Source organism: Tachypleus tridentatus, chromosome 11 (genome assembly GCF_004210375.1).
Source record: "Tachypleus tridentatus isolate NWPU-2018 chromosome 11, ASM421037v1, whole genome shotgun sequence".
NCBI lineage: Eukaryota > Metazoa > Arthropoda > Merostomata > Xiphosura > Limulidae > Tachypleus > Tachypleus tridentatus.
In genome coordinates this window covers 4,831,552-4,857,339 of record NC_134835.1, presented here as the reverse complement: position 1 = coordinate 4,857,339, position 25,788 = coordinate 4,831,552, and the positions used below count along the sequence as shown (strand labels likewise).

General features: G+C 33.1%; 1 protein-coding gene across 2 annotated transcripts in view; it reads left to right on the top strand.

Moving 5' to 3' along the window:
• The window catches only part of LOC143231627 (beta-1-syntrophin-like), a 65,888-nt gene that overhangs the window by 3,597 nt on the left and 36,503 nt on the right, over window positions 1-25,788 (top strand). For both annotated transcript variants that reach the window (XM_076466164.1, XM_076466165.1), the window contains exons 2-3: window positions 5,378-5,781; window positions 17,849-17,991. In XM_076466164.1, the coding sequence (XP_076322279.1) occupies window positions 5,378-5,781; window positions 17,849-17,991 (547 nt within the window). The remainder of the gene's footprint in view (window positions 1-5,377; window positions 5,782-17,848; window positions 17,992-25,788) is intronic.

The window sequence follows — 25,788 nt, the reverse complement described above, 5'->3', positions numbered from 1 at the left end:
ATTTAAATTATTGTTTGTGATTTCTGTCAGTTTTTATTATTCCAACTATCAACATTATTGAAATATTATTGTTTCTGATTAAATCAGGGTTGTTCAACTTAACTGTATAGTGTCACAACTCATGAAAGTAATCAGCTAACTAAATTTAGTGTTTCAAAGTATTACTGTTTTTTTATTATTCGAATTATCCTAGTCTTGTGTGGGAACAATCAATTAGATGAATACTATGAATTAATGAGCTGTATGGTTTATTGATTTGCAAGTTCTATTAATTGCTTAAGTACTAATGATAGGACACCCACTTTTTAAATGGGGTAATAATAGTTACCTTGGAAATTATAGACTAGTTAGTCCTCTGCAGTGAGAAAAATTCACTTTTAGAGTGGTAAAAGAAACTTTACAAAATCATTTATGTAATAAATAAAATCTTATCATGGGTTCAGTAAAGAGAAATCTTGATTTGTTAATCTGTTATATTTTTAATATGTTATTTGTTTTCTAGATGATGGATAATGTGTGGACTTGCTGTACTTAGATATAAAAAAAAAACACTAAGGTTTACATTTAGCTAATAAAACCACATTAGTATGGACAGGAGAAATATTTTGACATTGAAGTGTAGGATTGTTGAATAGAAGAAAAGAAAATTTTGTTATCACAACCCAGTCAAACTAGTTCTTTTTAAAAAAATTGTCTTTTAACTTGCAGTTGTAAGTTGATGAGCAAGTTTGAATATACACAGAAGATAAAAGTGGATGTTTTGTGTATAAATAAGCTGAAGTGAATAAATGTTTTTATCCATAAAATATTGTTAACTTTATGTATATTTTATTTGTTTAATATATGCTTAATTGGATTAAAGAGAATTCCACACAATGATTTTACTTTTCACCTGATGGAATAAAATATACAATCTACAAGGCCTAATGATATGATATTTAATGATACAGAATATTAGGAACATTTCTCCTTGTCCTCCTTACTTGCACAAGTAAGTTAACATTAAGACTTAATATTATTTCTAACACTGCTTTGAAAAATATCTACATTTTCATAAATTACTTTTATATCATCATACAGCTGATTTCAGAAGAAAAGCTTTAAATGTCTTGTTTTATTAAAATACTCTGTGTTGATAATCTATTTGCATTGACACACATTGGAGGTTTTTTAGGTGTCATAAAAATAATAATTAAAAATTAGTTTATGCTTTTTTCTCACTTGGTAAATATAGCATGTAGTGAACATTGAATATGCTGTGGATATGTGCACATTTATTTCTTTGTTACACCTTCATATTGATGTTATTGTTAGATATATATACTAATGCATGTACATGCAGTCATCTCTCTATGAAAAATTTCTTACTTTCAACAGTTCAAACACTGGTTTTTACATATGCATGCTGTTTATTTTATGTATATGTACAGTTAAAGGTTTTTATTATGTTTTGTCATAGAATTGTTCAAGGACTTGGTGTTTTTTCATGTTCTTAACATTCTTTTATGAAGGTGATTGTACTGTTGTAGATATATAGCAAATGCAGTGTAGTTGACATGTAACATATTCTTCATTATCACTCAAGGGCTTTGAAAATGTATATGTATTAAATAAGATAAACTTTGAAAGTATTATATAAATAAATCAATTTATATATATGTATATAATACTATACAATAGATCAATTGTTCATAGATTATTAGAATAAGTAGGATAAAGAAGAAACAGTATAATAGAATTTAAAATCAAAATTATGCCTTTGTTATCATTCCATGTAGTCTTGTGTGTATATATATTTATAATATTTGCAAAAGTTCATTGTATTTAATTATTTGGGAGTTTATTATTATGCTGAGTTGTTAATGTACTACAAGACTTATTGGTGAGAAGTGTAGGACTAGAAGACACACAGATATAACTTTTGGCAGGATAGAGTTGTCTTCAGCTAGACAATTTATTTTTCCAATATAGTCGTTACATTTTGGAAAGAATTGCCTTCACATATGGTAGATCAGTAAAATTAAGAAGTTTAAGGGAAGGCTTAAGTATATAAATGATTAGAGCTGATTTTGAGTTGTTTTTTTAAGTATAGTTTAATATAATGGATGGGATGTCCAAATGGACCAAAAAATCACTTATCATTAAATGTTTTATATATAATCATCCTGTATTGCTTACCAACTGTGGTTAATAAATGATTTTTGTTTTTCTTATGTAATGGTAATCTGGAGTTACTGAACTAAGGTGTTTCTTTATTTGAAAATTAATGAAACTTTTGTTTATTTTTTTTGTGGAAAAGTAACTTTGAATTAATCTTTCCATTAATACTCTTTACTGTAGACAAAATATAATGTGTAATTATTTAAGCAGTTCATAAGAACTAGTAATTGTTTTATTAATCACAGATTATCATATTTAATATAAATTATATGTTATATTGGAAATATGACAAATAAGACTATTAAAATGTTTCTTGAACAAGTGCAAAGGTTTCACAAAGTTAATCTGTGCAAAGAAAATTATGAAACATTTGATATTTGTTCTTCAGACAACATAAGAATGGAAGGTGACTTATCCAAGTGTTCAGAATTGTTAAGGGTTTCTTTGGTAAGTGGAATAAAATGTTCAAAAATAAAGTAGATTATCAGGGGTAATAATTTAATAATTCAGAATCCGAGATGTAAACTTTCTTTGGCAGTAATATTTTTCAATGAGTTATAAGCTTGTAAAATTGTTTGTTTGTTTGGTCTTGAATCTGTAGTAAGATGAAGTTATTCTACCATGTAAATGTATTTTATAATATTACAACTATACAGATGTTTAGTTGTTTTTCATAATCTTGTTTTGATAAGTGAGGGGTAGCTTCAATGGGCTGATGACCTTCTGACATTTTGATTTAATGATCTTAACATGCACACACTAGACTATTAAGGGTTAACTTACATATGTGTGGGGGTGATAAATAATAGTGTATTCAGTACAGACAAGAAGCAATGACTCATTCTGTTTCTCATTATGAAACATAACTTTTCCCCAACATATTCATCATGAAGTCTTCAGAACATTGTTACATTATTTTAAAAAAAACAGCATTGATTTCTTTGAAAGCTTAAATTGTCTTTCCCTTTCAAATAAGCATGTTGTAGAAGTTAGGACAGACCACCACTATCTACTTCATGTCCTTCAAATGCCATCTTAAAGATCCTGTTGTTCTGGCATGTATAAGACTCAAGTTGAACAACTTCTTTATTTAAACTACATTCCAAGGCTCTTTATGTGCTACTAAAGATATACAAGTTGTTAGATAAGACAGCTAAGTAAGAAATAACACTTCACATTTTAGTTGTTTTTCAACACACATTATTTTGATATGCTCGAAATGTATTGAAGGTAATATTAACATTCATTAGTTTTATAATGCAGTTGCTCAAATGTAATCCAATATTTCTTGCTTTAATGTGATGACTTATGTACTTTGGCATTTATATAATTTCAAACGTGTCTGCTACTGTACCAAAGATTGTATGATTATTACCTGTAATATATATTATTATACTTGTGTCATTATTTATGTAAATTAGGAATATTTTATTTTGTTCCTCTAAGACAATATATGCTCAATTATAAAATTTCTACCAGTTCTTCTCTTTGATCACATATTTTTCAGTTTTATTGAATATAGATTTTTTTAATTGCAACTTTTCAATGTATACTTGAAGAATAGAAATATTATCTTTGTGCCATATGATTTTGATCTCTGTTCTTGTAAAGTTGGAATGTTTGATTACCAAACTGAGAAAAAGGAGAAGGTAATACGTTTGTCTATAGTCATTGTATTAAATTTGTTTATATTTGTGTAGCTCGAAGACTATGTTTCTGTTTCACCATATATACGGTGTGTGATTTTTTCAATGGAATACATAAGAAAGTTTGTTAATCTTAAATTTTGTGTAAATGCACTTTGTCTGGAAGTGTGTGTTTTGTGCTGGGAAACTGAAAACTTCATATGTGTGATACTACTACATGAAATGCTATATTTATGAGACAGAGACTAGCATTTGATGATCCAGTGCAAAATTTATCCATGTTTGGTTGGACAGTGATGACTTCTGTCATCTGATCATGCCAGACTTAGTTGTAGATATTGTTTCTTGATGTTATAGTGGGTGTTTGTGTGGTTTAAGTGTACATGTTCTCAAGGTTAGTGTTGCTCTTGTACTGGTATTTTATAATCATGCAAAATATGTTAAAGTAACTAATCTGTGTTTGAAGTACTGGATCTTAATCATTATAAAATGTCTTAAGAAGTAGTTAGTGTTTGTAATATGTATTAATTTTAAATCTTGCTTATTGTATGTAGTACTTGTGTATGTAAATAGATGAATTTTTTTGTCATCTTAGAACAGAAACTTGTATTTCACCGACACCTACTTAACAGTAATTGGCCAATTACAAGACATATATATAGATGTACAAGAAGGGTGTATATATAAAGCATTATGAGTTAATTTGCTAAACATGCATCAGAATTTTGTTTTCACATATCTGTGTATTAGTATCAGCTCAGATGTTAAATTCTGTTAATTTTTTTTTGTTTCAAGGAATGTTTTTGTAGAAAAGCTAGTTTTATAATGTTTTTATTGCATATATTTTAGGACTGCATGTATATCTACTAATCCAAGCTTCACATTTCAGTTTCAAGAAATTAGTTAAGCACATTTTCAGACCTTTTTGAATTTTTGAAACCATAGTGTGGTGTTTGTTTCTAGTTTATTATATTTAATTAGAATACACACCCACATACATATTATGCATCTATATTCCTTTTCTTCTGTTGTTTTTTATTTTATTTTTGTTGCTTGTAAGACTAGCTTAGAAATATCTTGAATGATTTGCAATTCACTTGTGGTTGTATAATGTATTTATTGTGACTAATTATTTAGTTTTTTTTGTAGATAGTGGCACATTGGTATATAAAGGACATTTTAATACTTGAAATAAACAATCTTAAAACACCACTTTGGAAGTTCTGTACTGTTTGTTACAGTTTGTGTTTTACTGGAATGTTCCTGAAGAACTTGTAAAGCAAAACTGTGTTAAAATAAGTAACAAAGTTTGTTGTGTTAAACTAATTTATTACTAGTATTAAACTGTAAGTAACTGTTCTACTAAGAGTAGCATGCTAACTTATTCTTACATATAATGTTGATACTGTTTATTAATGTAAGATAATCTTGCAAATTTAGATGTATGAATGTAAAAGCTCTATTTTTTGAGTTTTAAATGTGCATCACTCTTTTTGCATCATTATCTCATCCGCATTGGCAATTTTTATATCTGTCATGAATCTTGAGATTTTGGCTGATATATCTTGCAGTAAAGTATTTGCGGGAAGTGACTCCGTATTTCCGGAAGACCATGGTGCTATCAGAAATAGGCTGGGACTTTCAGCATGGTGGGTTTCTCTCAAGAGACACTTTAAGAGAACAGGACAAACTTTCAAGGTCAGATACTCGGTGTGTTCCACTGCTTTTGTGTTACCTTGTGCGGAATCTTACAATCCAAGATCCAGAAAACAGAACCTTTGAGCTTCATTCTCCAGACAGACGAAATTCATGTATTTTACGATGTTCTGATAGTGTTCAGTGCTCAGCCTGGTTTAATGCCATCCATACAGTGGTTTATAATCTCATGAGTAAGGCAGTGGTGGAAGCCAATCATTTATTAGTCGATGTTTTAGAGAAAGCAGAACTCAAGTATATGGGTTGGCTTAGTGAAAAGGTATGTCTCACATTTGTTATCAGTGCATCATTTTCTTTTCCTACTTTTTATGATTGAGAATAAATTCAAACTATTATGAACTGCAGCATGTGTATGTGTGTATCTATGTAGATATGCATGTACTAATTAATTCATAGGTCAGTGGATGTAAGCAATAAAAAGATTACTTTGTAATCAGTTGTTTTTTTTCTTTTGTTTACAACAAAATGTTATTGCTATCTTAAGTTTATTTATTGTTAAAATATACTGTGAATAGTAGTAGCCCATGAACCAGAGTTTATGTTATACAAGAAATCCTACCAAATGATTTTCGTGTCACCTTGTGACAAAGGATGACATTAATGTTTGCTGGACATTCAAAATGAGTAGATATAGTATTTTATGAGTGTCTGAAGTTTGCATCATTTGTGTTGTATCTTCATATGAAATATGAGATATATTTTAGTATCTTGACAAATTTTAAAGATACTACAATTCTGTTTTAAGTTTTGTGGAACAAAATGAAAAACTTAATGAAACAAGCATCAATATTTATCAAATTTCATATATTTATCCTGCAATGAGACAATTTCACAAAACTGAATGTCTTAATATTTTCAATCATGCACTTAATATAAAAGACACTGTGGCATTTATTACTGTTTTAATGATAGTCAAGCTATTAAAAATAAAAAATAAAACTTACTTTGTTTGATTACTTTTAGTAGCTGACTTACTGTAATTTTTCTTCCAAATTGAACTGGTATTGTAATAAATATCACTGAGTATTGTCACTATAGCACAAAGTTGTGGGACATAATCAGTATTGTAAAATATGAGCATTTTGTTATTGTTACCTAACAGTTCTTCAGAGACCATCTTGTATTACAAAAATGCTACCAATTTGAACAAAGATGATGAAATGATGTAATGAAAACTACAGATTCATTCAAACCTTATTTTGTACTTAAAAATCCAAACATTAGTTTCTATGATGTTAAATGTAAAGGTTTTTCTGAGGTCAAATATACTTGTATTTTACTTCAGCAACAATTAAACACTATATGAACATATTCACATTTTTGTAGAGATAAATGTAAAATTGGCCGATTTATGAATCAAGTGTCATTATACATATTTCATAAATATAATACACTTTACATAATAATCATGTGGAATAACATGCAAGTATCAATGAAGACTACAAGAAGAAACTGTGTTAACCATCTTTAATGATTGTATTTACCAAACAACTGTGATTAAATGCATTTTGCTGTAACAAGAATGCATTAATATACTCAAATTGATAAGTAATATACAGAGTAGTGTCTGTTCAGAGAGAATAGTGTCTGTTCATAAACTTTCATACAGTTATTGTATTTGACTGTAGAGCAACTTTCCTAGTGACTGACATATATTTGAAGTTTATTTAAGCTAGTATCATAGTCATTGTCTATCTCATCAAGACTATCTTATGATGATTCATATTTGGCATCTATCATATTAGTGCAGTTTTAAAACTTATACTCTTCTCTAAACTTTAGTCTTTAAACCAAACATGGACAACTGTGCAATTTACACACATTAGAGCATTTACAAGATAAATATTTTCAAGATGACCTTAGGAATGGGAGATCCAGTCATCTGGATTTCTTCTCCCATTCTCCTTCCTTGGTCTTGTGGAACTGGTACATCTGGTGCTGAAATCAGATATTGCCACCAAATAGGGCTTTGGTAATTGGTTCTGAGACTGTGTTGTTGAAGGCTGTCTGTACATGGAGACAACTGCCCTGAATCTACTGAGCCTTTCTTTGCCCATCTCTACATGTAGCATAGTTCATTCACATGGATGAATGGTGAATGGGTTACTATAACCCACATGTGAAATTTTGTAGGACAATAAATAGGTCTTTAGCCAAGTCACACTGATTTCCCAAAGCTGCAAATGAATCCTTGAAGGACTAATTCTGTTGAATGAACTTCAGTCCTTCAAGTTTACCATCTTCAGGTAAAGTGCTAACAGTGTTCCATCTTGTAAATGCATGGTATCCTAAGAGAGCAATTCAGACATCATTACCTACTCTAGCAGCTACTGTGTTGATGCTGATTATCCTAGTTCTGTTTTTTGTTCTGCACCTCATATATAGTTCACAGTTCATTCTGTGTGAAAATGTTAAGCTCATAACCATCACATCTGTGTCTTCCACTGTAAGTACCACTAAATTGAAACTGGACTCTGCTGCACATTTACCGTGAAGAAGAAGATGTGTATCTGCCTTTCTGTGTTATTTCAAAACATTCTGTGTTCTCTGTAATGTATTTTAATGCCTTGGTGCACTTACCACCATGCATTACATTTGTGTTTCTTGTCAGCTGTCTGCAAACAATTTTATTAATTTTTTCTTTACTAGCTGAGTGTGCCAGAAGAGACATCTTCTGCTCAGCTCATAGAGAGATGGTATAAAGTAACTGTGTGCTCTTACAATTTTGCTGAATGAGATTTCATGGCCTGCACGTCTGCATACCCTTTCTGCTTGCATGATTGAGGGTTCTTTGTATACATCAAAAACATCATCAGTTCTCTTGCTGACAGTAGTCAGCTACTGATTTGACATGTCTATGAATGTGTGGTTATCACCTTGCAGTTTTTGTTACTCATCATGGCTGAAAATACCCTATTTTGCAACTGGGCATGGATAGTCAGATGATTCTCTGAAGTCTTGCCATTTCTTCATGGTAAGTAGATGAGTACCTGGCATAGGTTTATTTATCATAGGCAAAGCACCATGATATGAGTGAATGTATGGCATGCACGTGGTCAGTTACCCTCTTTAGAAGTTCTCAGCAAAGCTAACAAGAGTTCAACCAGAACAAAAATACATTCTTTATTTTGGTGACAAGAAATCCACTTGAAATAAAAATGTATCTCAGAATGACTGGTACTGCTTATCAATAAAAGTGTTAATACTCATTTCAGTCGTTTTGAGAGACATCCTTTTTATTTAACAGTAGTTCATAGTATTCGTCAATGGAGATCGGGATTTGCCTAAAACATGCATTTTACAGATGCATGGAAAAATTGTCATGATCTGGTGTTCTAGCTACTTTTGTAACCTGTTAACACATCTCATCCAGCTTGGATACTTTTTCCTGATGGTATTCAAACATTCAGGGATGGAATCTATTCCATGAGAGTCTGAATAGACTTTCATATATTAAATTGTGAGACCGATTCCCCTATTATATTGCTATCACTACAATTTCAAAGGGGACCCAGCTGAGTAGGATCATCATGGCCAGCCTGATTCAGAACCTTTATAACCTTAGCATTTTCAGTTAAAACCCTTTAAGTATGGGCTTGGTCCTGGGAACAGATCTTGTAACTATTCTCTGTTTTTCATAGTTTTCATGCTATTACTTTTAAATTTATCAATGACATTACAAGGCTTTCACATGCAAAGTATCAAGTTTTTTTTTAAGTCTTAAGATTTTTAAGCAGTGTTTTTCTCATGCCTTTTTTATTTTCACATGTTGTCCTTCCAACCTGCAAAGTAATTTTCAATTTAAAATAAAAAAATATTTTTATATATCAGAAAATTTTCAAATTTCTCACGTGAAATCTTTGTAATGTCTAAACGGTTTTATCAAATGTTTCTTAAGAAAAAAACTTTTGTTAGTTTTACTATATAATCTCTGTATGGGTCCAGGTGATTTGACTGATTTTGTAAACATAAAAATTAAGAAATAAATTATGCCTTTTCAAATACATAATGACTATATATTATAGGACATAAACATAAATGCCTAGACTAAATACAATAAATCATATAACATATACATTTATTTATTTTTATTATATTGACATTTCAGCAGTGCCTGGTTAACAATACAGAAGTTGCAATGATGTGGGGCATATATACTCGTATTAACATATCCAATAATATAAAACTGTCCTTTGGTCTTTACAAAGTGACCTCTCTTGGGTGCATTTTATTATTTTACAAAATAGTCATATTTTAATTATACATTATATATATATTATTACTACTTACAAACAAGTTCTTAAACTTATTTTTCTTAAAACACAGAACAGTAAACAAAGAACTAAAGCAAGCAATATCTTTTCTAGTTGTGACTTTTGCACTTGTTTGCTGTTTGTCATAGCTTGCTAAGCCTTTTCAAATTTTCAACTAGGAGGAGGTGAAACAAAATATTTTCTTTTAAGGTTTTATGCATATATTTGAATTACTTCATTGATACCATAAAATTACATTAAAATTTATCAAGTTTAGTAAATAAGCTAATACTATTTGTGTCTACAAAAATAAGAAGTTTCAAACAAATAAAGACTGAAATTACCAGCATGAAAGTTTGTCTCAAAAGAACAAGAGGACATATTTATATTTTTAAATGACTGATAAAATCACTAAAGGGGCATTCTGAGCTTTTGATTGGCTATTCAAATGTCATACATAGAAGTAAGTGTATTTAAGAGACCATTTCCAAAAATGGAAAGAGTGAGTAGGGTCACAATGTTTTATTCAGTAAATTTAGTGATAGCTCAGCAAATCGAAAAGATAAAAGATTTTTATTTTATATTATAGCTTGTCAATACTGGTCATTTGAGTTCCTAATTTCCACAAAACTATTGGACTTTGTATTTTGGCATCACAAACAAATAATTTGAACCAGTACTACATTCAACATACTATGTGACACACATATGTTTAGATATGATTATTTATTATTTATTTTTAAATTAAGAAATTAAATAACATATAATAGGAAAATTTGAATTATAGTCTAGTTTGATACCAAAATTAATAACATAAATTAGTATAATAGTTCAATGAAATTTTGAATGGAGTCAACAAACATGATGACATGGCCTTTCAATCATGACCTGTCTGAAAACAGTTAACACCTTTATTGCCGTGGGAAGTGATATGTGCTTTGGTGTCTTCATATTTATATACTCATATCATAAAGATATATTCGGATTAAGGATATCCTTTTTACTTAACCAAATGTGCACAGGATTGGTCTGTTAGATTCATATGATACATCAATGTGCAGGGCTCAATTTTAAGGACATTTCCAGGTTGTTCGAAAAATACATAATCTTTATGACAATATTGCTGTACAAAGACCCTAAAAATACTTGGTAACAAGGATTTTAATGTTTTTATACCTTGTTTATTTCCAAAAGTACAGTTAGTATTTAATTGACAATTTTGCATCTTTATTCATCTAATTTCTGATGTCTTATTCTCAGAGAAGTTTTGTTACATTGTGAAAAAATAAGCCTAAACCATGCTGGATATTACTTAGCATCTTGAGGAAACAAATGTTCAGTACCTCTAAAACTTTTAAACAGAACAGGGATTTTGCCCAATCATTTCACTGTTCTTATTTTAATCAGCTTGACTTGCCTGCCAAGTACAGTAAACTACATCATGTAGTAGGACTAGACTTGTTTTGGAACTTTCACACATACTACACATAATGTGTATGCAATGCCTGTTAGCTGCACATGTACACACACTTATGATATGTATTGCACCTACTCTTAGTTTGTATTGACTTGGAGAGTGGCAAAGTAGTCTTATTTTATTTGTTGTTATTCGGTTTTGTACTGATTTAAACATTCATGAAATTTTGTTTGCAGTTATTATTATATTCTGTTTAATTTGTGGATTTTCCCACTTTTCTTATTGTAGCTAGGCCTTCTGTGTTTTCTCGACTTGATTGTCTTTTTGATGTTAACCTTAGGTCTATCAGTGCATAATCAAAAGGGGGTCAGTGTTTAAACTGTGATAATTAACAATGAAAATTCTAAGTTTGATTTTGTAAATTTATGTCAGTCTGACTCAACCTTTGATTAGTCAGAGTGAAAAATGGTGTTCATGTGAGGAATAAAAACACTTATGCATTCTATAGTTTGCATGTTAGATTTCAACAATATCTAGAATCTTGAAAGTACATATCCACAGTGTTTTGTGTACTTGTATATTTTATTACTAAATCTTTAATACCTGGTAAAATGAATAATTTTTAACTTTTGCATGAAATATGTAATACTTTGTTGAATGACTCACTGTCAGATGTCTTAGCATATACCATTTTATCCCAATCTGTGCACATCAGGTTAATGACGTCAGAAAAGAAAGGAATATGGATCATTTTGGTGCACTATTTAAAAATAAATCTGCAACAAGCTTTACCCCATTAATGTTATATAAGGTATGGCACATTGTAACAAGTGAAAAACCAAAAACAGAAAGGTCAGTGGCAAAGGTTGTCCACATATCGCAAACAACAGTATGCAGCATAATCGAAAAGAATCTTTGTTTAGAAAAGTTATACACGTTACTTCTGCATCATATCCATTCAACTGTCAAATACATCAGACATATTGAGAAGAAACTGGGTATTCTTTCTTTTCTAGTATTATATTAATGTGATTTTGGATCAGATCGCCTTGCAGTCTATGTCAGCACATCACTGCATCTTGACAATAACCTTGAAACATAGTTTCATTTGCAAAAGTCTTTCTCATAAAGGGTCATGTGAGAAATATTCCATTACTTTTTTTCAGACTTTCCTTAAGCTTGTTTAATGTATGAATATGGTAATTCTTTAGCATCCATTTCAACAGCCTTGCTGTGACGAGAAGTTAACACTTTCTTACACTGAAAATGTATTTCTGATAGGTACTGCCTAGGAGCATTGCTAAAATATTTTAATGCCCACTGAACCAGTATACTTCACAAATTTTTTACTACTTTTGAACATGTATACAACAAGTGACCACCCTTCATCAATAGTATTACACCACCTATTTTTGGCATAGCTAGTTCTCTCTGATGTTCTTTAGTCCTCACTTTTTTTATCAGTACAGTATAGCTTAGATGTGTGTTTTGCAATTTTTCTACTGTTTATGATTGTGTTTCCTTGACATTTCATTTTTTCAGCATTTTATTTGTTGTTAATGAACTACAGTGGAACTTAGAATGAATTTGTATTTCACTGTATGAATGTTCCATGCATAGTTAATAATGCTACCGGTATAACTAGTATTGGGTTTAACTTTATCTGCAGAGGAGGTATAGGCCTTAATTCACAAGGAGCTGAATTTGTGTACTTCACTTGTAATTTCTTCAACTTTTTAACTTGACAATGTTTTTGGTAATGATTAGAATCAAGGATAAAACAATGTTAATTCACTTTTTCTGGTGCCTTTCTATTTTGGTCCATCACATTCTACACCTATTTAGTAGATCTCACCTTCTACTCCTTTTTTACACATGGTTAATCAGGTGTGTGATAACCAACATTTCCTCTGTCTCCCCATCCTTAATGGGTGAAATTTCCTTATCTTAATTTTTTGTTTTTTCTCTATATTCAACATAAGGATTCATGTGCAGTGATTTTCAGACCTAAAACAGTCAGGTGTTGGTGTGCCTTATCCTCCTTTCCTGTTGTACCTCCATTGCTCTTCAGGTATGTATTTAGATTCTCAGCAACTGGACCTTCATCCTTCTCTTTGGAGTTCAAATCCTGACACTGATGTTCATTTTAATCATGCACAATTCTCAGTGATTTGTCTTTTCCTCTACTCTATTTTAAGACATCTGTCTTACCTGCATTTATTGTTGGAGGCTTTTCATAGACTCCTAGGACTTTTTTCAGATTAACTTAAATCCCTCCATAGGTCCACTGTGACTCAGTTATTTGCTTCCATCCTTGTATTAATACCTAGCTACTTTATTGTTGGAATATACTAAGAAGAGATGCATTACTTGCAGTGGTGCATCATTCCATTCATATCTGCAGGATTTGTGTCTGGCTTCTTTCTTATACAGTACTATATTTGAAGGTCTTCCAGATTATTTGGAATTCAGAGTTGAAGTGGCTTGGTTGCATTCACTTTTGGCTTTTCTGGACACATAGTTATTTTCACACCCCACTTCCTACAAGGAATTTCTCACCCTTGTTTCCCAGTCTCGTTTCTTGCACAGACCCTTACCTTTCTCTTGGCACTTCTGGCTTTACTCATGTTTTGTCCACTCCAGGCTAAACAACAGAATGGATGACTCCACAATAGGTTCAAGGCTGCTGGAGCCTAATTGCACAACTTATCTGAATTATTGGGCAGATTGCAAGGAATACATTGGTTCTACAGGTTCTGTCTGGAGGTTTCTGCCCTCATTTCCAGTTTCCATTTCCCTGTTTCCTTTGCCCCTCCATAGGGTCCTACATCTTGGTAGTCTTATTGAGGCAGTCAATGACCTGCTTCATAGAGAAGCTATCAAACAGATGTGTCCCATGCAACTGAGGTTTCATTCTTGTATCTTTATTTCCAATAAGACAGAAGATTAAAGACCTATCATTGATATATCTCACTTGAATTCACTTGTGGATTTCCCTTTTTTCACTCTGGGTAACCAGATTTAACATAACATTTCTTGACATCTATATTTCTCCTAACTCTTGTTGTTTTATTCTGTTTGTCCATAAGGGTTGAATGTTCCAGTTTCAAGTACTCCTGCTTGGACTAACCAATCCATCTTAGGTGTTTTTGTAAAGTGGTATGAACTTTTGCCTGACATCTTCATTTGTTGGGTCTTCACACTCTTTGGACAATTGGCTTCTGGTTGCTTCTTCCCATTCAATCCAAAGACCATACTTGTCTGCTCCTACATTAAGCAGTGTGGGCTAGATTATGAATAAAATTGGGGAAATCCATTCTTTTCCCTTCCTAATACCTTTTTCATATGAGGATTTTTGGTTTTTCAATTCCCACCTCAGTCAGGCCAAGTCCTCTTCTCTTTGACTTCAGGATGTGGAGTAAGCAATGCACAAGGTCCTCATTTCATATTGTCTAACAGCTCAAAAGGTTCTTTTTCTTTGTGAATGTGGACTTTTTTTGGAAGCTCTAATTTCCATGGTTTGGGCTCATACACATTTCCTTCAGTGGGTGCTCCTAGTTCAGTGGAATATCTATTTGGATCCTTTGGACCATCATTTTACCCTTCCCAAATCACTGCTGACCTTCCTTGGTAGTTGAATGGAGATCAGAGAACAGCAGGGGTTTCAGTTTTTCCATGTTGTCTGGATTTCATCTGTTCCCACATGCATTTCTAGAGGGCTAGGATGCTTACCTCAACTAATCAATTACAGTATTCACTTCATTTCAACAGTCTTCTACTTATGATTGTTTGTCAAGCTATGTCCCAGTTTCTTCCTCTTCTGCAGGTTATGTTCCTTTACAACTCCACAGTGGCCACTTATATTACCAAGTAAAGGAGTACTAAATCCATGAATTTATATTTTCAGACCCTGGATCCCTTTTTGGGAGGGAGCATAGTCACCACATTTTGGTCTTTAGCTTGCCATGTTTCTGGTGCCTTGATTCTGGGTGCAGATTGATTGTCTCAACCCAACAAGCTTCTCCATGTGGAGTGGTTACTCGATCCATAGGTTTTTAGTGGGAATGTTTTCAGCTGGGGAGACCTCATATCAATGCTCTTGCCACTCACTAGAATGTCAAACTTCCTTTCTTTTGGTATCTCATTCCACACCTCTGGATGTAGATGCTTTCAATCAAGATTGGATAGATCTTCACATCTGTGCTTGCCCTCCTATTTAACTCTTCCATTGCATTTTATCTTTAATCCAAACCATTCCATGTCTAGTCCTCCTGGTAAAACTGTTTTGATGGTAAAACCTTTATGTGTTTTCTGTTCCTCATCTTTCCCAGTTCTTCATCTGTTTGACAAAGGCTTGTCTACTTGACTGTGACCTGTTGGGCAGCTTCACCAAACAATTTCAGTTTCTCCAAGTTTCATAAAGTTTTGATCTTCCCTTTCATTTCACTTCTTTTTCTTTTATCATGTGTCCTCTACATTTCTTTAAATTGCATGAATGAGATCTCAGTGTGATAATTTTTGCTCTTTACTGTTCTTCCTTTGAACCTTTGTCAACATGTTGCATTTGCCATCTCTTCCTCAAGACCTATTTTTTTCTTTTTTTAATTGCAGATATCATGAATTGGACTTACTTCATTAATGTTAACAAAATCATGTACCATTAGAGTTTTTGGCATGAAGAAAAATTATTTCTTTAGTTCTTTAAATTTATATATATGTTTTGGTTTACTTTTTGAAATATTTATTCACTTATCTTTAAATGTAATTTAGTCTGTAGTCAGAAGTTTCCTTTAATTCTTCTTAAATACTTCTCATGTTAATTTTGACAGAAGGGTAGTAAGTAATAACCAAAGGAATTCTTTATGTATCACAGTCATTACAAATCTTGCTTATTGTTTTTAGTTCTAGCTGCATTAAAACTTGATATGTGGTATGTTATTTCTGCAATAACAAATATTCAAATACATTCTCAGATCAGTAAGTCTGTCTTCAACGTTAAATATTATTCAATATATTCTTGTTGCACTCTTTTAGTTTCATTTAAAAATTAACTATGAAGAATAACTGGTAAGATTACAAACCCAGTAAATGAAAGTTATGAAGCACGGATGTTAACATGTATTTCCATTTGTACTTTCACAGTGAAGATTACCTCCAACAGAAAATAAATGCTTTTTTATTATCTAAATATTACAATATTGGTAATTGGACCATCAAGAACAGTTTGACTTGCATAAGATTTGATTTATGCAGGTGAAACTGTATATTTGGCTTAAAATATTTTTGAGTTGTCTTGGAAAATATGATAATACAGTTAATGTAAAATTCTGTAAGTGTACAAGTGAGAAAAAAAAGAACAAAGTTAATTATATTTCTTGTTTAACAAATTGTTTGAACTCTTTTTAACTTTCAGTTGCCTACTAAAAGAGAAAGCTGTTTTACATGCTCATATGCTTTAAAATAAATTTCAATATTTTGTGATTTTTATATCTGTTGTGTGCCTACAAGTTCAATGTGGAACATACACATAAATGTAAGTCTTCCCAAGGATTACAACTCTTCTCACAATTCCAGGAAATATTTTCTGTAAGACTAGAAGCTAATGGGTTAAATTATTTTAATTAATGACACTATTTAAACATATTGGATGAGTCAAGAAATACAAGCTTTAGTTCTGGCCATTTTGAAAAGTAGAGTGAAAAATGTTAAGATTTCTTCAGTATTTGTGTATGCTGTAAATCATTTAAATAAAAATTATTTTCATCAGGATGGATAGTTCTTCACTAGAAGTATTTTTAGTACTTAGAGCTATGAGGTAATTAAACCAAAAATAAACTGAAAAGGAGTTAAGCTTGCATTTTTTGATTTTTTTATATTCATTTTCTGAGAAAAGTACAGATGTTTAGTAAAATCCAAGGAAATAATATTTATGAAGTTAATTAATGTCTTTATTTTTATATTCTTATCAGTTTATTAGATTACATTGTATATTTTGTATATTTTTGTTGTATATTTTTACGGTGTTCTTTAACATTTTGTTTTTGAAATGAAAACTTGAGTTCTTGAAGAATTTTTTAACAAAAGTGCTAATGAAAGAAATAGAACATATAAAATATCAGTATTGAAATAAATTCAAAACTTGTGTTAAAAAGGAAATTTAAATAAGAATTTGTTTATAATTGTTTCTCTCCACTCATATCACTGTTTCATATAAAATTGTTTATGGAATATTATTTACTATTAATTTGCTATTGGCTAATAGCATTGATTTTTTTAATCAGAGTTTTTAGTTTTTTTTGCTATTAGTTTTATTAAGTGTTACTTTTATACGGATTCATTGACGAAAGGGACATTTATCTATTTGTATTGTCCAGATGTGTTACATTTGTATAATTTAAATTCTAAATAATAATAATATACTTTCCAAATTTTAATTGTGGTTGAGGTGAAATTCATGAATGATATTTACTGTGAAGTAAACAAAATTAAATTTTTCCAGTTAACAGAAATTGTGCTGCTAGTCTTTTGACATTTAATTTATTCTTTAGTTACAAATAAGTTGTTCTTTAGTTCTGTTCAGTAGAGTTAACATACTTTTGATCTGCAGATTTATAAAAGAATCAGGTATGATAACAATAAAAATTTTCGTTTCTTAGACGCATGATGAATCAGGGAGCGTACAATGGAGACAAATATTTCTTGCTGTGACTGAGCGAGATGTCCTATTTTATGACCTTGTCCCATGGACCAAAGAAGCTTGGGCCGTCCCTGCACACAGCTCTCCTCTTGTTCAAACAAGGTGAAATATGTAATGTTCAAGATTTTCTTGCTTTTTAAGTATAGCACTGTCACATTTTGAAACATGTAGTAGTATGATGCTATTGTAGTGAATAGTTTTTATGTAGTGAAACTTTTTTCTACAATCTTTTATTTGTTGTATGTAATGTGAGTAGAAATGTCTAATATGTGTTTTAGGGTCTTTTGGGTATGATAATATTGATCAATGTTTTAAAAAATTATAAGTGTTAAAATTAGCAAATTCTCTGGCACTTTTGTGTAAGGCACAGAATTTCTCGGATAAATGTATTTACCACAATATATTAAATTCAGGCATAATTAGTATGAGTGAATTATGTATATAAAACACAAAAGTATGAAAAGAAACTTAACCATGTCTACCTTTAAATTGCTTAATGAGAAATTTAAGTAGGTTCAGTAATATTTATCGTTAAGTCTTTTCTTTTCCAGGACTTTCGATATTTGCATGTACTTAAAACCCCCAAGATCAAATATGTCATTTGTTCAGGAAAACATATAGTCAGAATCAATCATACCTTGTTTTTACAACTAATTAAGTATCATTAGAATAAAGTAATACTTCAGAACAGAGCTTGTAAAAATAATAGTACTTTGAATGTCTAAACAAAAAACTTAACCGTGTGCTGTGAGGGGGTGTAACTGTAAGATGTAAATTAACAAATGAGTTACTGATGTATGTTGATAACATGATGTATGTTGATAACATGATGTATTGTATGTTGATAACATGATGTATCGTATGTTGATAACATGATGTATGGTATGTTGATAACATGATGTATTGTATGTTGATAACATGATGTATCGTATGTTGATAACATGATGTATCGTATGTTGATAACATGATGTATCGTATGTTGATAACATGATGTATCGTATGTTGATAACATGATGTATCGTATGTTGATAACATGATGTATCGTATGTTGATAACATGATGTATGGTATGTTGATAACATGATTATGGTATGTTGATAACATGATGTATCGTATGGTGATAACATGATGTATGGTATGTTGATAACATGATGTATCGTATGTTGATAACATGATGTATGGTATGTTGATAACATGATGTATGGTATGTTGATAACATGATGTATGGTATGTTGATAACATGATGTATGGTATGTTGATAACATGATGTATGGTATGTTGATAACATGATGTATGGTATGTTGATAACATGATGTATCGTATGGTGATAACATTATGTATCGTATGTTGATAACATTATGTATCGTATGTTGATAACATTATGTATCGTATGTTGATAACATTATGTATCGTATGTTGATAACATGATGTATGGTATGTTGATAACATGATGTATCGTATGTTGATAACAGGGTCATTTTCAGATAAAACTAAAATCTATATTTTAATTTAATTTCAGAAGTATTCTTACCAATGCCAACACTACTGAAATTTTGAAACCATATATAGAGCTGATTATATTGATTGAGTTCAAGCTTTAGTTACTGAAGCAAATATTCACTTCTAAATACAGAATAACTTGTTTTCTATTTAGCTCACATAATGTCAGTGAAACTTTTAAGCAACCAGCTTTGTGAGAACCCCTACCTGATCTCATGCAAAACCATGTGAATTTGCACCACTGCATGATGACATTATTATGCAGCAGAACCTTCATCCACCCCCGAGTGGAACAGTGGTATGTCTGCAGACTTACAACTCTAGAAACCAGGTTTCAATACCTGTGGTGGGCAGAGCATAGACAGTTCATTGTGTATCTTTGTGCTTAATTTCAAACAAAACAAACAAGAACCTTGCACCATTAGGAGTGTGACATAACTCCATGTACAGTAGCTCACTCTGCATTCATGGTCGTAAATCCTCACTACTGCAGAGATGCCAACCATTACGATTTTGGTGTATACATTACCACTATACGCTCATACAGACAAATATTACTTGTTGCAACTCCCAAATTATTATATATTATATAGGCCTATACAATAAAGTGATAAGTTCCCCCAGGGCTTGAAAAGAAAATTTCTAGTGAGATACAAATAAATTTTGGTAATACATAAAACATAGTCGAAATGGCTACTTGTAATAATCATGTTTGTGCTTGAAATAATAAAAATATTTGTATCTCCAACATCTACCAATAGTTTGAGTGTGGTGCTTCTCCTACTGGGTACGTGGGGGAATCCATAGTTATGTTATCAGTGCTTGTCAGCCAATCAGCTCTCGTGTAGCTGGGTGTTTCTCATTTTATAAGCGGCATAGAAACACCAATGTGATCGTTTCCAAGAGGGAAAAAAAAGAGGCCTCGTTCACCAGATTGTCTTCTTCTGGCAAATATTAAAGGACTAAAACTATGAATCAAAAATTTAGGAAAGAGTTATAGTGCAAAATATCCGGTCATTGCATCAAAGGTCAGTGACAGTTAAGCGTTTTGTACAGTTTGTCACATTGATTTTTCTGCGGCGCATGGCGGGATAAATGATAGTTCCAGACATACAAAATCTCCATCTCACCAACAAAAGGCTGAGGCGAAGACAAAAACGATGCAGATAACAACATTTATGAGTAAGAATTCAGAATATGAAACCATAAATGGAGAAGTGATGTTCACGCAATTTGTCATTGCTCCTAATTTACTCCTAGCTGTAGCCGATCGTGCAGGACATCTATTCAGAAAAATGTTCCCAGACTCTGATATAGCAAAAAAAATATGGCTGTGCTAGAACCAAAACTACAGCCATTGTACAAATGTTGGGTTGTGAAGATGACAAAATGATTTCAAGCATACTTACTAACAATGTTTACAGTTAGGCCACAGATGGATCCACAGACATGGATGACTCAAAATTGTATCCAGTGGTTGTACGATATCTTGACCCTTTGCTTGGAAAAATTATTTGTTCTCTTTTGACAATGATGGAATGGAAAGAAGCTTCAATGGGAGAGAATATTTTCAAGCTTTGGGATCACAAATTGACAAAGAGGAAAATTCCATGGGAAAACTGTCTTAGTTTTTCTTCAGACAATGCCTCAGTTATATCTAGTGTGATGGGACACATCTCAAGACGACAGCCTAGCATTTACTTCATGGGTTGTGCCTGTCACCTCATGAATATTTCTGCCCAGAAAGCTACCAGAGAAGTGCCCTGCCCAGTTTCTGATATATTGATAGATATCTCCCCTTGATGTGGACTCCTGTATGTGGTGAAGGGACCTCCCAGGGAAGGTTCTGTTCTTTCAATTTACCTCCTCTGGGATCTAAACATCCACCCACGTGTTTGCGGTGCATGGTGACCCGTGAAGGGGAGGAGAGGATCCTGGTTGAGGGGTCCAACCCAAACACACCACTTTGGCCTTGAATTCCTGTAGACAGACGGCCTTTGGGTTGCCCCCCTTGGGTCAATCAGCTGGTCCACTTGGGCTAGGGTCAACTAAGTACAAGTGTTGGTAGTTCTCAACGAGTGTTGTGGACATTGTGCCTGATGCTGGTGTTTGGGTATAGTGCTCACGAAACCCTGGCATTGCTGCATTGTCCTTGCATTACTTTGTAGTGCATCCCCTTGTAGGGCTCCATGGTGGATGGAGTCAGTGGGAACCGAAATTTTTCTTTTTTCCTATGGATCCTCCTTCAAAAAATTGAAATAAAATAGTGAAAAAACAGTCAATGGGTAAGCAACCATGTCTTGAAGACTCCGAACAGCAATCTTCAACATCTGTAACACACGTACCTCATTTTCTTATATTACATTCTTTTTCGGAAAAACCTTTAGGGCAATTGTCCCCTTTTTATTCAGAAGGACTAGAGGGACTTGCTGACTCTCCAAAGTCAGTAAAGAAGCTTCGATCTGGAGACATATTGGTTGAAACATCCACATCCCAACACAGTGAACTCCTCTTGAATTGAAAGGCAATTGGGGATATACCTATTGAGGTTACACCTCATGCAACTTTGAATTCATCACGAGGAGTTATTGTTGAGAGAGATTTGAAGAACGTTCCAGAGTCAGAGATTCTCGCTGGTTTCTCCACTCAAGGAGTTTCTGCAGTGAGGCACATCTCCACTCGCAAAGATGGAGTTACACTGCCAACAAACCCTCGTTTTAGCATTTACTTCATCACGTGCACCTGCCACCATCAAGGCAGGTTATCTAATTTGCAGGGTACGACCATACATTCCAAACCCTCTCCGATGTTTCCAATGTCAGAGATTCAGCCACTCAAAGACATCATGTCGTGGTTCCCTGACATGTGCTCCTTGTGGGGGCAAGGACCACGATGCCTATGAATGTGACATGGACCCACATTGTGTCAACTGCAATGGTTCTCACCCCTCCTACTTTCGTTCTTGCCCAAAATGGTTGGAGGAAAAAGAGGTGCAGCGTTTTAAAACGACTCATAACATTAGTTATTCTGAGGTTTGGAAAGTGCTGTCTGCCACTCCATCTCGGACATATGCTGCTGCACTTCATTCCACAACTACAGTTGGAGTACAGACAGATCTCTCTATGCCTCCTAGAGAATCGTTTTCAAAACAAATGAAAAGCCTTTTGTCCTCTCTACCGCCAGTTGGGGAGTGAATTGATGTTCTATGTTAAAGATATATCGTGCTCTTATTCGATCAAAACTCGACTATGGATCAGTGGTCTATGGCTCTGCCAGACCCTCGGCCTTAAAGATGCAGGACCCCATTCATCATCAAGGACTTCGACTCTGCACTGGGGCTTTCCACACTTCCCTAGTACCTCTCCAGTTCAAAGCTTATACATAGAATCTCATGAACCTTCTCTGCACCTTTGCCGTTTGCAACTGTCTTTACTATATTCTTCAAAAACTTTGTTCCTTACCAAAGCATCCCACCTGGGGATGTGTTTTCCTTCCTCGGTGGGCTGTACTTTTTCAGAACAGATGATCTGTCATTGCTCCTTTTGGCCTTCACATTCAGGCGCAATTGGATGAATTGGGTCTGTCCTTGGATAGCATTGCAGAATCCACTGGTCTGCCCATCCCACCATGGCTTATTACAGCCCCCAAATGTGACCTTTCTTTCAGTCATCTGAAAAAGGCAGATACTCCCAATTGGAAGTGCCATCTTTTATTTACTAAACATCTTTCGAACAATCATTCCGTTCCAATTTATATGGATGATTCCAAATCAGGTAATTCTGTGGAATCTGCCATGGTTTGTTGTGGTTCGGTGGTTGCACGCAGAATCCCCTCTACAGCTTCTGTGTTCACTGCTGAACTCTACGCCATATCTCTTGCCCTGGATCATATTGAAGCTGAGCAGTACTCCAACTGCACTTTTTATACTGACTCGCTTAGTTCTATACTGGCCCTGGAATTGCTCCATGTTGGCTCACACCTTGTTCTCTCTGATATTCAAAACCGACTGGCCCATTTCTCATTGACGTTTACTTTTATTCAATTTTTCTGGATACCAGGCCACGTTGGTATTTGCGGGAACGAGCTTGCAGACACGGTAGCTAAATCTGTCTGCTCTGGCACTATCACCACTGTGCCTATTCTGTACATGGACTATGGTCCTGTATTCAAGGCTCGGCTCCATGCCAGCTGGCAGTCCACTTGGAGTGAGCCATAATGACACATAACCCAGAACCAGGACTGGAAAAACCAACTTCAGGTGACTGATGGTGGTTCTTGTACTTACCTGTTTTTCTTCCTTGTGGGTTATGATCATTACCATTTTGCTACAGGAAGTCTTTTATAACTTTGTAGACTGGATGTCAACATTAGTTTTATGCAATTTTATGTTTTAATTGCTGTTTTGTTTTTACATTCATTTCTTTTTCTGCATTTTACTACATTTAATTTATTTTTACCTTTTTACCGGACGTTTGGCTAATTTTTATTCCGATTTTGCTATATGTCTTTTAACACTTTTATTATTTTACCTTTTGATAATGGCTGTTATGACAACATAACCCGGAACCAGGACTGGAAAGGCCAACTTCGGTGGCTGGTAGTGGTTCTTGTACTTACCTGTTAGTCTTCCTGGTGGGTTATGATTGTTATGATCATAACCATTTTGCTAGAGAAAGTCCTTTATAACTTCTCTTACTCTGCTTTCTCCCTCAACATTGTAGACTAGGTGTCAACATTGGTTTTATGCTTTTTCTGTTTTTCAATGATGTTTTGTTTTACCTTCATTTCCTTTTCTGTATTTTACTACATTTAATTTATTTTTACCTTTTTACCAGACATTTGGCACAGATAGCCTAGCTGTTTTGTTCCATAAAACACTAAATCAATCAATCAATCAATTGATAGATATCTACTATTTTCTGGACAAAAGTGCTAGCAGAAAACAACATTCCAAGGAGTTTCAAGGATTATGTGACAAAGAAACAAGAAAAATTCTACAACTTGTTAACACAAGATAGCTATCGCTTGGTGTGTACCTCAGTAGAATATTGGACTTGTGGAAGCCATTGAAAAAGTATTTTCACTGTGAAAAGGAAAAACGAGATTCAAAAGAACCTAAACATGCAGCTCAGTCAGGCAGCAAAACTTTAACAGTCAGGATATCCTCTCAGCCACACAGGGACACAAGACGACAGTCTCCAAAAGCAGACAAAGAAACATTTGATATAACTCAATATTTGTTTAGGCAGTCTGACCTTGAACTAAAGAAGAGTCAATCAATGATAAAAGAGAAGAAAATGAAAGCTAGCAAGTAAATAACCAAGAAAAGTTATGTGCAGAGCAAGTTAGATAAGTTAACAGTTTTCTTGAACAACAAAATGAACTTGTTATTTTGTCTTTTTCTTCAGTCTGCAATTCCACTATTTGAGCAAGCCAATTTGATATTGCAAAGAGAAGAACCTTGCATACACATTATGCATAGAACTCTGATTACACAAGTTAAAAATATACTTGTCAGATTATTTTGAAAGCAACATCACTGAACTTGACTACAACAATGAATCCTTACACAAACTTGATGAGGCAGTTTCTATTGGAAATGCTGCCAAGGAATACATTGTTAAATATGAAAAGGACCTGGACCTGATCAGCTTCTACACCAATGCCAAGAAATACTATATTGCAGCTACAAATTACATGATGAAACATTTCCCTCTAAGTGATGATTTCTAACTTCTGATTCATGCAGAGGTTGCTGATCCAAAACTGAAAGTCAGCAAAGATTTCTCTTCTCTACACTTCTTCACAGACAGGTATCCTGTCCTTGTCAATACACATGGGCATGACACTATTGACAAGTTGGAAGGGGAATATTTGAAGTATCAAATTGATACTTTCTCAGAAACTGTCCTTCAGTTGAATGTTGACAAGTTTTGGGTTCAGCTGTCTACAGTGAAGGATGGAAATGGCAACTAGAAGTATGACATTCTGTGTAGGGTTATGCTTGGAATATTTACAATCTTCCATTCTAATGCTGACAGTGAAAGGATATTTAGTTTAGTGACTAAAAACAAAAGCAAGTTCAGACCAAACTTGAGCACCTCAGTTTTGAGCAGTATTATAACACACAAGATATGTATGCAGTTAAATGTACAATGTTGTTATAACTCCCAACCATCTAGAGACATTCTCATGAAAGCAAAGGCTGCAACAGCTGCAAAACTATTACAGTAAGTGTCATAAACATGATATAAACTAGTCCTTACACAAAGGCTTTTTCTGCTTACTGTTTGTGCATATTCAATATTGTTTTACCAGTATGTTTGTTTGTTACTCTGAACTAAATAAGACATAATTTCAAAAGATTTTTTTTTAATTTATTAAATACACAAAACACAGT